At 46.7% G+C, this 15,235-nt stretch overlaps 1 protein-coding gene across 1 annotated transcript in view; it reads right to left on the bottom strand.

Moving 5' to 3' along the window:
* The window catches only part of GPR107 (G protein-coupled receptor 107), a 72,831-nt gene that overhangs the window by 42,297 nt on the left and 15,299 nt on the right, over positions 1–15,235 (bottom strand). Inside the window, exons 5-11 of the mRNA XM_083160860.1 lie at positions 10,249–10,397; positions 9,307–9,629; positions 8,498–8,539; positions 7,764–7,865; positions 3,946–4,079; positions 1,437–1,512; positions 1,087–1,160 (exon numbers count right to left, since the gene is read on the bottom strand). Coding sequence (XP_083016986.1) covers positions 1,087–1,160; positions 1,437–1,512; positions 3,946–4,079; positions 7,764–7,865; positions 8,498–8,539; positions 9,307–9,629; positions 10,249–10,397 — 900 coding nt within the window. The remainder of the gene's footprint in view (positions 1–1,086; positions 1,161–1,436; positions 1,513–3,945; positions 4,080–7,763; positions 7,866–8,497; positions 8,540–9,306; positions 9,630–10,248; positions 10,398–15,235) is intronic.

The following is a 15,235-nucleotide window of genomic DNA, read 5'->3' as shown; positions in this document are numbered from 1 at the left end:
TGACAGGGCAGAGACTATGGGCACAGGGAGGATGTGCGGGGTGCAGTAATTTATATTGACATCTGGGGGAGGGGCCGGGTTTTTTTTTTTATTAGGGAGGCCAATCCCGGGATTGAGCATTTTTCAATCCCGAATACCGGGATTGAAAAAATGCCCCGGGATTGGCATCCCTAATTGTGTCCTCCTGGAAAGGGTCATGTTGGGAGGAAGGAAATCCATTTGAGCTAGCAGATTTGTCCAAATAATAGATTTCGTCCATTTTACAGTGGAGAGCAAATTACTGATTTTCATATACTTTCAAATATTACCAGATTTCTGTTCACGCCAGACAGATTGGACAGCTAAATCTATAGGTGTGTACCTTGCTGAACGCGGTCTGGTCGGAACAGAAATCTCATAATGTATGGGAGAAAAGGACAATCAACCAATCACTCCCAAATGCTGGAAAATAGAAAAACCATGTGGGGGCCGTGCCGCATTAGGCCGCGCGGCCCGGATTCTGTGCCGCATTAGGCCGCTCGGCCCGGATTCTGTGCCGCATTAGGCCGCACGGCCCGGATTCTGTGCCGCATTAGGCCGCGCGGCCCGGATTCTGTGCCGCATTAGGCCACGCGGCCCGGATTCTGTGCCGCATTAGGCAGCATGGCCATGATTCTGTGCCGCATTAAGCAGCATGGCCATGATTCTGTGCCGCATTAAGCAGCATGGCCATGATTCTGTGCTGCATTAAGCAGCATGGCCATGATTCTGTGCTGCATTAAGCAGCATGGCCATGATTCTGTGCTGCACAGTCTATTCCTACATTCGAGTCCGATGTCATGGGGCCGCACACTGGGATCTAATCTGTATCGGGCTCAGCACAGCATGGTGCAATTTGTACTATGTGCAATGCGATTTTGACTACAAAACTGACAAATCACACTGTATGTCCACAGCATTACACTACTCTGATCTACTACACTATCAAGAACTTGTTCTCCAGAATCTTTATAACACACACACACACACAAATAATATATCTCTATAGAATAAAATAGGTCCTGAGAGTAGAACCATTCAGGGGTGTACGGAAGATGCCATACTTACAAGTGAGTGATGTAATAGACCACAGCCCATCCCTCGATCGGGTACCCCTGAGTTGCGATGTAATGATAATCAATCTGAAAGCAGAGGGGATGAAGTTAGTGGTGTACATCGCTTCAGTATCCTAGGTAGGATGGAGATAGTTTGATGACAACAATATGGACATCATAATTCCGGTGCCGACTGAGGCTAATGAAAGTATTTAGACCATTTCCATTTACAGCTCCAAAAGTGGAACCGAAGAACACACCTACGTACATGGCAGGGTGATAAAGAAAAAGATTTGCACGTTATGAAGCGTTCCAGAAATGGCCTCTATGTTTTCACTCCTGAGTTAGAAACATGATACCTACTGCATGGAAGACCAAGGACAGGGACTTCGTGAAGGGAAGTGCGGCCATCAACCAGTGGATCTTAAATATGTCACTCCTAGGGCAGACAAGAGAGCGATTAGTCCCTCACCTCTAGATACTAGATTTATACTAGTGGCATTGAGGAGACCTTACACCTTCCTGTAAGGAGCAATTCCAGACCCAATGCAACGAGAAAAATCACTGTAATAAATATACAGATTATTACACAAACACACACACACACATACATATACACACACAAAAGAAAGAGAATAGAGTGCGCTCTAAAATGTCCACCACCTTTTACATATATTAAGGTAGACACAACAATTAAAACTTGTTAAAAAACATAATTTATTTTCCAGACACAAGTTTTATGATTCATATCTTCCAAAAGACATATACCCGACGCATTTCGTCATATGAATGACTTCATCAGGGGATACATTTTCGAAACCCTTTGTGTATGGGTTAAATTGGTGGATCCTGTTTAAGGATAACTTTTACCATCAAAATTGACTGTTTATTCCAGCAGGAAAAAAGAATTTTTTTTCCAATGGAATATTCAAATGACAAGTGTTCAACAGGCAACCAGCAGTGACCTGGATCACTCCAGAATGGATCCTATGTCACCAGTGTCTGAATACAGAGAGATTATATATATATATATATATATATATATATATATATATATATATATATATATATATATATATATATATATATATATATATATATATATATATATATATATATATATATATATATATATATATCTATATATCTATATATCAGCATAGATATAATATCTATCTATCATTGGGGGCGGGCGCTGCCTCCTCCCTATAGTGTAAATGGGACACGGGTCACTCAACCCAGGTTACCCGCTTACACTGCCCAGCAACCTGGGTCCAACATGGGTAAAACCCTTCTTTTAACCGGGTTGGAATGCTGGGTTGTTGGATCCAGGTTTTTCCAAATGGAGCATTTACACAGTGGCAACAACCCGGTTCGGAACTGGGTTATTTGTGCGGTGTGAAAGGGGCATTAAAAGAACCATGGAGACAGGACACAATCAGCATCACCCTGACATCCCACCGCACAGCCCACTGCTATAGATTATTGTAAAATACTGGATTCAATGAGTGCAAGAGAGAGTGTGTGTGTGTGTGTGTGTGTGTGTGTGTGTGTGTGTATATAGCCAGGACTACGCATACTCTTGCACCTGAATAGAAAATATACTAATATTGTCTCTTTCTCCCCAATTTGACAACTACTATTCCGGCTCCCCGAGAATAGTGTAAAAATAACTATGGACAATTCTATATGTGACCACAAGATGTCCCTCTAAATGAGACCTGAGTGCCAGATGCGTTCCAAATATAAGGAAACCAGAAAGGGTCCGTCCTCCAGCTTCCCCACATGGATGAGACAAAGCGCCACCATACAAACATACGGACAAAGCCTCTCTAGCAAAGACGCCACACACGCATGTGCACGAAGAAGATGGCAGATGTGGGGCAGAAGTGACGTTGCACCCCACAACGCCGCATCTCCAATACTAATTATGCATTATTGGCAATATTTGTTTATTTCTCCCATCCTGTTATAGACTTGAATCACGGCCATACTATAGTATAACTCCCCACTTTGGTGACCGTACCCGTTTCTTCATTTATATGTATAAATAAGAGATAATTGATTAACTAAGCAACAGGAAGTGAGGTAACCCTGCCTTCCTGTGAAATAGTAGTTCTTGCCAGTTTGTCCCCAGCCCCTGAGGAAGTCATATGGCTTCTGACACCTACCTCACTCCCTACCTAAAAGCAAAGGGTTCTCTTTTATACTTTTTTACCCCATATATGAAATCAATAACTCTCTCTCTCTCCATATACACTTCTATCTATATTTCTATAAAATCTATATAAATAGACAGAACTACACAACCAAACTGCATTTCACTTAAATGCAGGGAATGTTTGTTCCAAAATATGGGCTTTACATTTGAGGCCCAGTCCTAGATTGCAGCTTCTAACTGTTCCTCACCCTCCTCCACAGTCCTAATAACCTTCCTTTTGTTTGCAAATGCAGCTTTAAAGAGGGGAAAATACTAATCCAGGGCTGGGCAACACCAGCCCTGCAGATGTTAATGAACTACACATCCCAGGATGCTTTGCATTAGTTTTGCTATGTGGCCATGCTGAAACTGATGCAAGGCATGCTGGGATGTGTAGTTCATCAACATCTGGAGGGCTGGTGTTGCCGGGCCCTGTCAGTCACACATGGATGTCAATCTACCCAACGGGAAAAAACAAACAAAAAAACCCCAGAAAACCAAAAGTAGTTTTATGTCGGTTTTTCATGACATTCTCATGCGAGTGCTGTAGGCTCCAATGGTACTTGTAAGAGGCATCTAGTTACTACACTGTCGCAGAAGATTTTCACTTTAACCCATTTAGATGACGAACATGTAAAGTTTAACCAGGTAAATGACGAGCTAATTGTACACCTGCGCTTCCGGAGGATGTAAACCCAGACGAAACCAGAGAGGAAGAAGAAAAACGCCATGGAGATGTACAGCTTGGGCAGGGGGATTTCATCTGCGGAGAGATAGTTATCAAGGTTCCGCTCTGTGATAAGAATCTGCAAGAGACAATACATGAAACCCATTACTTGCCAAAAAAACTAACACATATAGAAAATTAGACCTGGCTGCGTCATAAATAAAAACACTGAGGCCTTTTCTTTAAAACATCAAATACATATAGATGACCGCTGGACGATATGCTGGTGGTGAGTATCCCAGCAGCAACCCATTACAGGAAATCCTGACGGTAAGTGTACTTGGCTTCCTACTCCCCCCCCCCCCCACCTACCACCCCGCAGCCTAACCCTACCCCCATCACAGTCTTACACTAACTGGTGCCTAACCCTAACTTTACTACCCTATAACCTAAACCTAACCTCCTCCTTCTGGGTGCCAAATCCTAAACCTCCCTCCGCACAACCTTCACCCATCCCAACAACCTAACTTTATACTCTCATACATCTCTCACCCCTCCTGTAGTCTCAGCTCCCATACCTCCCCTCACCCCTTCTGTAGTCTCAGCTCTCATACATCTCTCACCCCTTCTGTAGTCTCAGCTTTCACCCCCTTATACCTTCTGTAGTCTCAGCTCTCATACCCCCCTCACCCCGTCTGTAGTCTCAGCTCTCATAACCCCCCTCACCCCTTCTGTAGTCTCAGCTCTCATACATCTCTCACCCCTTCTGTAGTCTCAGCTTCCACCCCCTTATACCTTCTGTAGTCTCAGCTCTCATACCCCTCTCACCCCGTCTGTAGTCTCAGCTCTCATAACTCCCCTCACCCCTTTTGTAGTCACAGCTCCCATACCCACCTCACCCCTTCTGTAGTCTCAGCTCCCATACCCACCTCACCCCTTCTGTAGTCTCAGCTCCCATACCCACCTCGCCCCTTCTGTAGTCTCAGCTCTCACCCCTTCTGTAGTCTGTTCTCATAACTCTCACCCCTTCTGTAGTCTCAGCTTCCATACCTCCCCTCACCCCCTATGTAGTCTCAGCTCTCACCCCTTCTGTAGTCTCAGCTCTCACCCCTTCTGTAGTCTCAGCTCTCACCCCTTCTGTAGTCTCAGCTCTCACCCATTCTGTAGTCTCAGCTCTCACCACCCCTCATTCCCTTTAAAACCAGCTTGGTACTTGTTTCCTAGCACGGCCACAATCTTATGGATCGTGTACCTTTAAGTTAAGGTACACGATCCACACGATGGACCCGATTTCCTTTGAAATCAGGTCCATTTTGCCGGCTAAGGCACAATATCGGGGGCATCGCGTCGGTCGGGACCATTAACATTGGTCCCGACGCGACCGACGCGATGCCCCCGATTTCCCCATAGGCTTCAATGTTAAAATATTTTTTAACATTGAAATCGTGAGGATCGCGTCGGTCTTGTGCCATTATAATGGCACAAGATGAGATGGACTTGATTAAGTCCATCTCACCTTTAAAAAAATGTGAAAAATGTGAAATGGGCCAATATGACCCAAATCGGTGTGGCCGTGCTAGGAAACAAGTACCACCAGCTCTTATAACCTTTCTACATTACTGTAGTCAGAGACCGTAACCCTTTGAGTGCCAAGTGAATTTGTCATTATAGGTGTAAAAATTGTCAAGAAAACATTTTTATTCATCATAAAATGACCTGTAATATTTACCTTATATAGGAATTATAATATTTTTTGACAAAATACTATTTGAATTTATATAACAAATGTGAGTGACACTGGCATTTATAGCGGATATTTTGCATCTCTCTCAGATGTTGCCACTCAAAGGGTTAACATTTCCTCAACCCATCTGCATCCAGAACACATGGGGGGTATTCAATGTCAGGGGCACGGCTGTCGCGCTAGCGCGACAGCCGTGTCCGTCCCGTTCTCGGTCAGCTCGCCTGGAGCTCGGCAGTCGGGATTCAATGTCCCGGCCGCGGGTTGATGACGGAAATAGACGAGCTCCGGCCGGGAGCTCGCCTATTTCCGGCTTTTCTCGGCAGAACGAGCCCGACAGGTTGTGATATCAGGCTCGTTCTGCGGAGAAACCCTGTTCAATGATGTTGGGAAAGACAGCATTGTATAGGGCCCCGCAGCCATCTCCCCCGTCGGAAGATGGCTGCGGGAGGTCGACAAAGAGGGTATTCAATCTTTGTCGACCTCCCGCAGCCATATCCCGACGGGGGAGATGGCTGCGGGGCCCTATACAATGCTGTCTTCCCCAACAGCATTGAACAGGGTTTCTCTGCAGAACGAGCCTGATATCACAACCTGTCGGGCTCATTCTGCCGAGAAAAGCCGGAAATAGGCGAGCTCCCTGCCGGAGCTCGTCTATTTCTGTCATCAACCCGCGGCCACGCCCCCTTCTCGCCGCTCGGGACATTGAATCCCGACCTCCAGGCGAGCTGACCGCGAACGGGACACGGGCACGGCTGTCGCGCTAGCGCGACAGCCGTGCCCCTGACATTGAATACCCCCCTATATATTTAAACAGGTCTGTTGCCACAGTTCTCAAGTTTGGGAACCATTCTGTAGCAACAGCCAACAAATCCTCATCAGTGGCCACAGCAGTTCCAAAACTCCACAGGTTTTTAGAAGTCAACCAACACACTCTCCTCACATGGCTCTATCAGTTCTCAGCATATAGTTTCTTCAGAAGCCTCAGTTCTAGTAACGTTCTCAACAAAGCTCACAAGCAATTCCATCCCTGAATAGCTTCACGTTTTCATAACCCTTCAACTCTCCTGTAGCCACAGCTCTCCCATTTCCCTGATCCCTCAGATATCATGGACTTACCGGAGCTCTATAGAAGCCTCAACCCTTATAACCTCTGACCCTTCTGTAGCCACAGCTCTCCCATTTCACTCAGAAATCATGGACTTACCGGAACTCTATAGAAGCCTCAGCTCTTATAACCTCTGACCCTTCTGTAGCCACAGCTCTCCCATTTCCCTGATTCCTCAGAAATCATGGACTTACTGGAACTCTTTAGATGCCTCAACCCTTATAACCTCTGACCCTTCTGTAGCCACAGCTCTCTCATTTCCCTCAGAAATCATGGACTTTCCGGAGCTCTATAGAAGCCTCAACCCTTATAACCTCTGACCCTTCTGTAGCCACAGCTCTCTCATTTCCCTCAGAAATCATGGACTTACCGGAACTCTATAGAAGCCTCAGCTCTTATAACCTCTGACCCTTCTGTAGCCACAGCAACAACGACCTATCTCTGAGTCACAGACAATTCCTATTGCCCACCAAAATCCTATCATTGCCGACTACGTAATCTTCTACCCATTAAACACTTAACACATCTTTAACATAGGGGGTGATTCAGACCAGCTCATAGCGGACCGAATTTGCTCCCGTCCGATGGTGCGGGTTGGCACAAGTGCAAACCCCCTGAGCGAATGCTTTTAGCCAGTTTGACACTCGCCGGGGCACTCGGTCCAGGATGGAAGGAAAGGGACGGGCAAGGGGAACCCCCAGCATTTTATGGGAGCACCCATAGAAATGCTGGGCATGCGTGTTGATGTGTTGGGGCGTGCGGCTTACATCACATGACGTCAGCGAATTGGGACATCATTTAATGGCGAGTGACCATAGAAGGATTCTTCCCCCATATGACCGCATGCGAGTGGACACACACACGTTCCTCAGGGTGTATATATGCTGCCTGAATTGGCAGGTAGACCTACATAATAGGCTGGTGCGACTATTTCCCATGAAACAGAATAAAACACATCCATATGTTGTACTCACATCCAGGCTGAACGGACTCTGCTCTTTGCTGTCTTTAGCACAGCTGTGGAAGTATAAGCTGTACAATCCCTCTAGGTCGGCCGAGCTCACATTAAATAGAAACTAGAATTTGGAACAGAAGAAACGGATTAAGCGGAGCATACATGGGAACGTAAACTAACCCACATTAACTACCCTTGACATATTTGGTGGCTCTATTGGAAACTGCATTACTTCCGGTGGCTACAAAACCGCTATCCATTGTGGCCACATATCAGAGAGATTTGGCCAATCAGAGCTAAGAGTGAGATGTCAGAATACAGCCAAGCAGTCTTCTAGTGCTGCCGGAAGAATCCCGTGCACACAGGTCGTGATAAGTGTTTGGAATGGATTTAGCACCATTCCCGATAGTGAACTTCTCACAATTTGTGCCACAAAGAAAAGCAATACTAGAACAGAACATTTCAAGGGTCATATGATGGCTTTAACAATGTTACTAAATTAGAGCAAAATTAATAAAAAAAAAAAATGTTTTAAACAAAAAGCATGACTGGATTTGATGGATACAGCAAAATGGAAGTCCGATGCGCACGGGACATCATATCGGACCAAAAACACGTGCGATTTGACAGATTTCATGGACTAATGCATCAATCAGAATCAGGTGAAATCGGGCAAAATCGCAGCAGCATACGGCCACCTTACGTTAAACACTCACCAGGTATTGAAGAAAGAAGACAATGAAAAAAACGTACCTGAAAGGACGCAACGCCCTTTTCAACCCGCATCGGATAGCACTGTAACAAAGGGAAAGAAAAGGTGAGGACTTTGTAGTTATAGGTTTGTGCATGTAGATACACGAGAAGTCTGACATGTGGGCAGGAGTTTACACCAGAGGAAGGAAGATTCTGTGCCCTTAAAAGAAAAAAAACTTTATGAAACTCTCTTCCAGGAGAAATGGTGTTGGCAGAGACCATCAATTCTTTTATAATAAGGTTGGCCAATCATCTAGGGGTACAAACAACAAATAAAATCTGTATATAATTAAATCAGATGTCAGTTATATAAGGGATGAAGCAAATCGATTGTGCACTTTAATAAGGAAGGTTGAACTTGATGGACGCAAGTCTTTATGAATATATTTTTGGTGTATAATACATACATATATATATATATATATATATATATATATATATATATATATATATATATATATATATATATATATACACACACACACACACACACACACACACACACATATATACATACATACATACATACATACACACATACATACATATACACATACACCATTTGTCATTGCTCTACAATTATTCAGTGAGCGTTGAACGTTTACAGAGCCTAATATGAAGTCCTAGATTACAAGAAGTTATTTTCCTCTATTAGGAGAATACAAAACTTAAACAAATGAATAATGCAAGCATTGTGCACCTGTGCCGACTTATGGTTCGGTTCTACTGCATCTCCAGATTCTAATGGGACTGCCCAATTTTTATTTGTCTTTCATGGCAATAATACCAGAATCAATAAGTCCAATTACCGTGTCACTTGTTGATGTCTTTTGATCTGACTTTTTAGCCTCCGCCTTCCCCTCAGCCTTTACTCCTGCATCAGGTTTTGCCTCGGACTCTAGGTTCCCTTTATCCTTTGCTTCGGACTTCTCTTCAGCTTTCACCTTTGCCTCTTCTACAGCCTTTACTTCTGGGTCTGACTTCCCATCAGCCTTTGCTACTGCCGATGGCTTCCCATCAACCTTTGCTACTGCCGATGGCTTCCCATCAGCCTTTGCTACTGCCGATTGCTTCCCATCAGCCTTTGCTACTGCCGATGGCTTCCCATCAGCCTTCCCCTCAGGATTCGCATCTATAACATATGCAAAAGACACAGAAGTACAATAAAACAGCTGTTATCTGGCAATTGGCATGAATCACTGTAACATAAAATAAAGACTACAGTAATTAATTGGTACAGAATGACAGGAAGAATCTGAGTTACATCCCTTGTGCCCCCCACAGAAGACCAGGTGACGCCATTGCAGTGCACATCGGTTTCAATGGCACCCCCACAATATGCAGAGAGTGTTTCTGGATACAGTATCAGTGCTAATATTAGCTATCCCACCATTATCGCTGCTTATGAAAGTAAAGAAGTCTCATTATGTTTGGAGATAAAAAAAAATCCACAAAAACCTAACACATAAAACCAACTTCTAGTATGGCATTGGTAAACCTCAAAGTTACAAATGTGCTATACTGGAAAAGCAAACTAAGGGGTACTGTAGATGTATGAAGCAGTGATAAGTGGCCCATGGCAACCAAACAGCTGCTCTGTAGAATGTTATGTAATATTATGCAAATAATAGATGTTACGTCAGTGCTGATTGGTTGCCATGGGCCACTCCTCCCTTATCACTGCTTCATACATCTTTCCCTATTAGAGAAATAGAAGTAGCCAGTAATCCCTGCTGGGATCTGCGCTTTACCGCTGTCTCTGCGTTCTCGCCTTGCTGACGATGCTTTAGGCTCCATTTTCTCAGCGGTGCTTTCAGCAGTAGCACTTTTCTCCATCTCCTCGGGAATTGCAAACACAATGTGTGGTAACGGGACATTTGTGTTCTTTGTGAGACAAACGCTACATCGGATAGGAGAAAAGATTGCAGTGAATGCAGAATACAGTCACATGGCGTAAAGGAAGAGCAGACATAAGCATTAGGTCGATAATGGGAAGGTCGACATGAGTTGTAATGTAATGTCGACATGAGTTGTAATGTAATGTATATCTAATGCACAGGTTCTCAAACTCGGTACCCAGGAACTTCATTGTGTCGACTCTATGACCCATACTGAATATTGTACCCAGCTTGTAAATAGTTAGAGGTCCTAACATCCCACAACTACGTGACCTCTTAATTTAATAGAAATGTACATTAACTCATAAGGTAAAAGTCTGAAGTAAATGGATTGCTTACAATGAACTAATACGTACAATGTGAAATGCAAATCTCTTTCTTCAAGGACATCAGGGGCCACAGGGCTAACAGTGGGTAGTGAGCGGGAGAGTGACCATTCCAGCACCAGAAAGGTTAAACTTCTCAGCTGCTCCCAGACAGCTAGACTCCTACCCTCCTCTATCCCGCTTCCAGGCCAAGTATGCCTGCTTGATGACAGACATCAGCCATCGGGCAATAGTCTGCTTAGTAGCAGGCCAACCCCTCTTCTGAAATCCATAAAATGACAAAAAGAGTCTGATTTCCTAAGAGCCTTACTGTGGCGCACATAGCTGCACAAAGCATGGACCACATCTAGGGAACACTGCTCAGGAGAGGCGGGGTCCACAATCTCCTGGTTAACATGAAACTTAGACACCACATTTGGGGAGGTGTGAAGGAATGGTTCGAGGAATCGCCCTGTCAGGATGGAAGATCAGGAAGGGTGACTGACAGGACAGAGCCAGTAGGTCAGACACCCTCTGGGCCAACACAATCACCAACAGGAAAACTGTTTTCCAGGTAAGTCCACCGACCGCAATGGTTCAAACGGGGCAACCTGAAGAGCTCCGAGCACCAGTGAAAGATCCCACGGAGCAACCGGTGAACAAAGGGAGGTTGGATATGCAGGACACCCTGCATAAAGGTGCGGACATCCTGAAACAGTGCCAACATCCTGCAGAAAAGGATGGAGAGAGCTGAGAATTACACCTTTTAAAGAAGACCAGCACAGTCCAGCGTCCAAACCCTTCTGCAAGAATGAGAGATCCTAAGCAAACGGCAAGTCCTGGGATTGAAACTAGTGCGACACCAGAAAAAGTAAGCCCGCCAGATGCAATGGTAAGCACCAGCCGAGGAAGGCTTGCGGGCCCTGAGCATAGTTGATATGACCCTTGAGTTAAAGCCTTTGGCTCTCAACAGCCACAATGTCAAAGCCAGACGCTGCAGGTTAGGATGTAGACACAGACCTTGAGTGAGTAGGTCTGGCCATAGAGGTAGACAGATCGGAGGGGCCACTGACAGGGCCTGCAAATCCGAGAACTAAATCCTCCTGAGCCAATGTGGGGTCACCGGGATCAACTGCCCCCTTCCGCCTTCAACTTGCGAAGGACTGAGGAGTGAGATGGGGGGAAAGGCGTACATCAAAGCAAACGGCCATGGGGCCGACAGGGTGTCTACCATGCAGGCCCCTGGGTCGCGAGACTTGGACCCGTCGAGGGTGACCTGGTGATTGTGGTGTGAGGCCATCAAGTCCACCTCTCTACCCCAACAGTGATCCAACATCTGGAATACCTCCGGATGGATGGCCCACCGGCATCCAGAGTCTGATGGCTAAGAAAGCCTGCTTCCCAATTGGGGACCCCAGGGATAAAGATCGCAGACAGAGCCGGGATCTTCCCCTCCGACCGACGAAAGATGCAGGAGGTCTCTGCCATGGCCGCCAGACTCAGAGTGCCCCCCTGGTGGTTGATATAAGCCACCGGCATTGCGTTGTCCGACTGGACTTGCACAGGCTCGACAGCAGGGATTCCGGTGCATTCCACAATCCCTGGAAAGTTCTTTGACACGTCACCACTCCCCCAACCAAGGAGACTGTCATCTGTGGTGAGAGGAGGTGGATCCAAAACAGCCTCCCCTCCAGGAGGTTCTGGTCTAGAAGCCACCAGGACAGGGAGATCCGTACTGCCGGTGATAAAACAATCTGGTGGGACTAAAGATTGGTGTAAGACCCAACCATTTGCTGAGGATCGCTCGTTGGAAATTGGAACTGTGCATACTCCGCCATGTCGAAGGTTGACACCATCGAGTGCAGGACCCTCATGCAGGCATGGATTGACACTCGCCTGAGGGAGTAGATACAGTACACCGACGAACTGTGTCTAACTGGGCCCAGAGATGGATCATGGACTGCGCAAGAAGCATAGAAGACTTGGGCCAATTTATGATCCAGCCGTGATCGTTCTAGGACCTCTACCACCTTGGTCAAGTGGGCACGGAGAACCTCTGGTGACTGAGCCAGGATCAGCAGGTCATCCAGATACTGAAGTATCCGGATACCCTGATTGTGAAGTTTGCTGCCAATTACCGCCATGACCTTCGTAAACACCCTGGGTGAAGTGAACCGCAGAAACAGTCAATGTTCCTGTTTTATGGGTATATGCAGATACGTATCCTGGATGTCCAGGGACACCATGTAGTCCTCTGGTTGTAAGGCCAGAACTATGGACCTCAAGGTTTCCATCCTGAACTTTGGGACCCTGATGAATTTGTTTAGCTGCTTTAAATGGAGGATGGGGCGGAAAGACCCATTTGGTTTCCGAACCAAGAAGAGGCTGGCGTAAAAACCTGTGCTTCTCTGAGACACGGGAACTGGAGCTATGACCCCAGACGAAAGTAGCTTCTGGGTGGCCTGCTCCAGAGTTCTACGCTTTTACAAGTTCTCTGGAGAACTGTGGAAAAGAATGAGCTTGTTGGACAACAACGAAAGGTTATGGAGTAGCCTTGGGAGACCACATCCTGAAAGTCTGTCGTGTATTCCAGCCAGATGCCTGAAAACCACAGCAGGCGTCCTCCTACCCTGGGATCTCCCAGATGGAGCATCTCCCCGTCATGCGAAGGGCTTGTCCCCTGGCTTAGAGTCAGGTCGCCTGGTGGCCCATGGAGGTTTACCCTTGGCCTTGGAGGACTTTGTGGGCTGGGTTCTTGCGAAAGACTGTCCCCTACCCCACCCTGGAAGCAAAAGGACTGGAAAGCAGCACGGGTACGTGCAGTAGGGGATTATGGCAGGAAAGCTGCTTTGGAAGCAGCCAACGTAGCCATGATTTTGTCCAACTCTGATTTGAATAAGAGGGAACACTCAAAGGGAATAGCTTTTAGGGTTTTCTTAGAATCAGAATTCGCATTCCCCGATCTGAGCCACAGAGAGCGACATTCTGCCACAGCCGAGGCGGAAATTCAGGAAGTGAGGGTGGCTGCATCCAGTGCAGCCTACCCTAAATAGAGTATGGCTTGATGCATGATGTCAATAGTGGGCAACAGGTCATCTGCACTACCCCCTGCTGCAACAGTATTTGCGAGGGCGGTAGTCCACTCCACCATTGCCTTAGTCACCCAAGCAGACGCCAGGGTTGGCCGAGCCACCGGCCTGGTAGTTGTATAAGGTTAGCTTAAGGAAATTCTCCAACTTCTGGTCAGCGGAGTCCTTAAGGGACGCGGCTGGAGTAGTGAGTGTAGAGGAGCGCATAATCATAGCAACATGTGAATCCATCCTGGGGGCTGTCTCCCAGCGGACCTTATCCTCCTGAGGGAGGGGGTAAAGGGTGGCAAACTTCCTATTTGGTATCTCCCAGGCCTCCGCGAGGGTATCATCTAAGTCCTTAGACTTAGATAAGACAGCCAGAGTCCGTTTGGGATGCTTAAAAGAAGTCGGTCCCGAGGACCGGGGTGGTTCAGCAGGATCCTGTAAATTTAAGACCTCCTTGATCGCTGTTACCAAGGCCTCTACATCAATGCATTACTTCGATACACCTTGGGGCATTGTCATTATCCCTGTCATCAACTAGCTGCCCCTCCTCATCGTCACTGTCTGTATCAGTGTCCTGATGGAGGAAATGTTTGAGAGAAGGGGTCTCCCTGACAGGAGCCAGACGGCTATCAGTCTTACTTTTTAAAGATGTTTGGATGCTCTGGACTGAGGCTCCTAATGCACGCGCCCAGGGGGGCAAACACCGGAGACGTGGCTGGCCTCACTAGCTGCAGGGACGGTGCACATGAGAGCTTGTCTACTAGCTGTGTCATAACCTGATTAAGGGACTTAGCCCAAGCAGGCTCCTGAGAGGAAGCCTCCACTGTGGGCTGTAACACCTTTGGAATAAACCCTCCTTATGCGGGGATAGGCCTGCTTTGCAACCTGTACAGGACTCCAATATAGGATCTTGTGTGTCGCTAATGCTGCCTCCTCTGGAAGACATTGTACAGGAAGGGGCGGCTGAGACTGATACAGGTAACACAATATACTTCTGACAGGCAGTGAGAGTGTTCTAACAGTACAGAAGACACAGCACACCTACAGGCATACAATGCAAATAAACACCGGCACTGAGCTCCCTAAAGCAGCTATCGCTGACTGGAGCATTAAAAACTGTAACCTGTGTCCTTGTAGGAAAGGTACAGGGGGGTGCAGTGAAGGAGTGGAACCCCGGAATGGCTGAGTGCTCTCCGTGTCCCTCTTGCATGTGCAGCAGGCAGGCAGAGATCTGTGGAGGAAACCAACATGGGTATACCCTTCCTACTGTACCTGGGGGAGGGGCTGTGTGAGGAGAGCCCACTCCCCCTACTAGCAAATGGCCGCCAGGAAATGATAATCTCATGGGGAGCCGATAAAATGGCGGGGATCCGGCGCGTGCCGGGGGCCCCACTTACCAGGTTGTAAAAGCTGCTAAGTTGCGTGCGGGGAACATGTCCCCTTCAGTCCTGAACTCCC

This window comes from Crinia signifera, chromosome 9 (assembly GCF_055691185.1).
Source record: "Crinia signifera chromosome 9, ASM5569118v1, whole genome shotgun sequence".
NCBI classification, from domain to species: Eukaryota; Metazoa; Chordata; class Amphibia; order Anura; family Myobatrachidae; genus Crinia; species Crinia signifera.
Note: the sequence above shows the minus strand (reverse complement) of the source record. Positions and strands in the feature narration are given on the sequence as shown.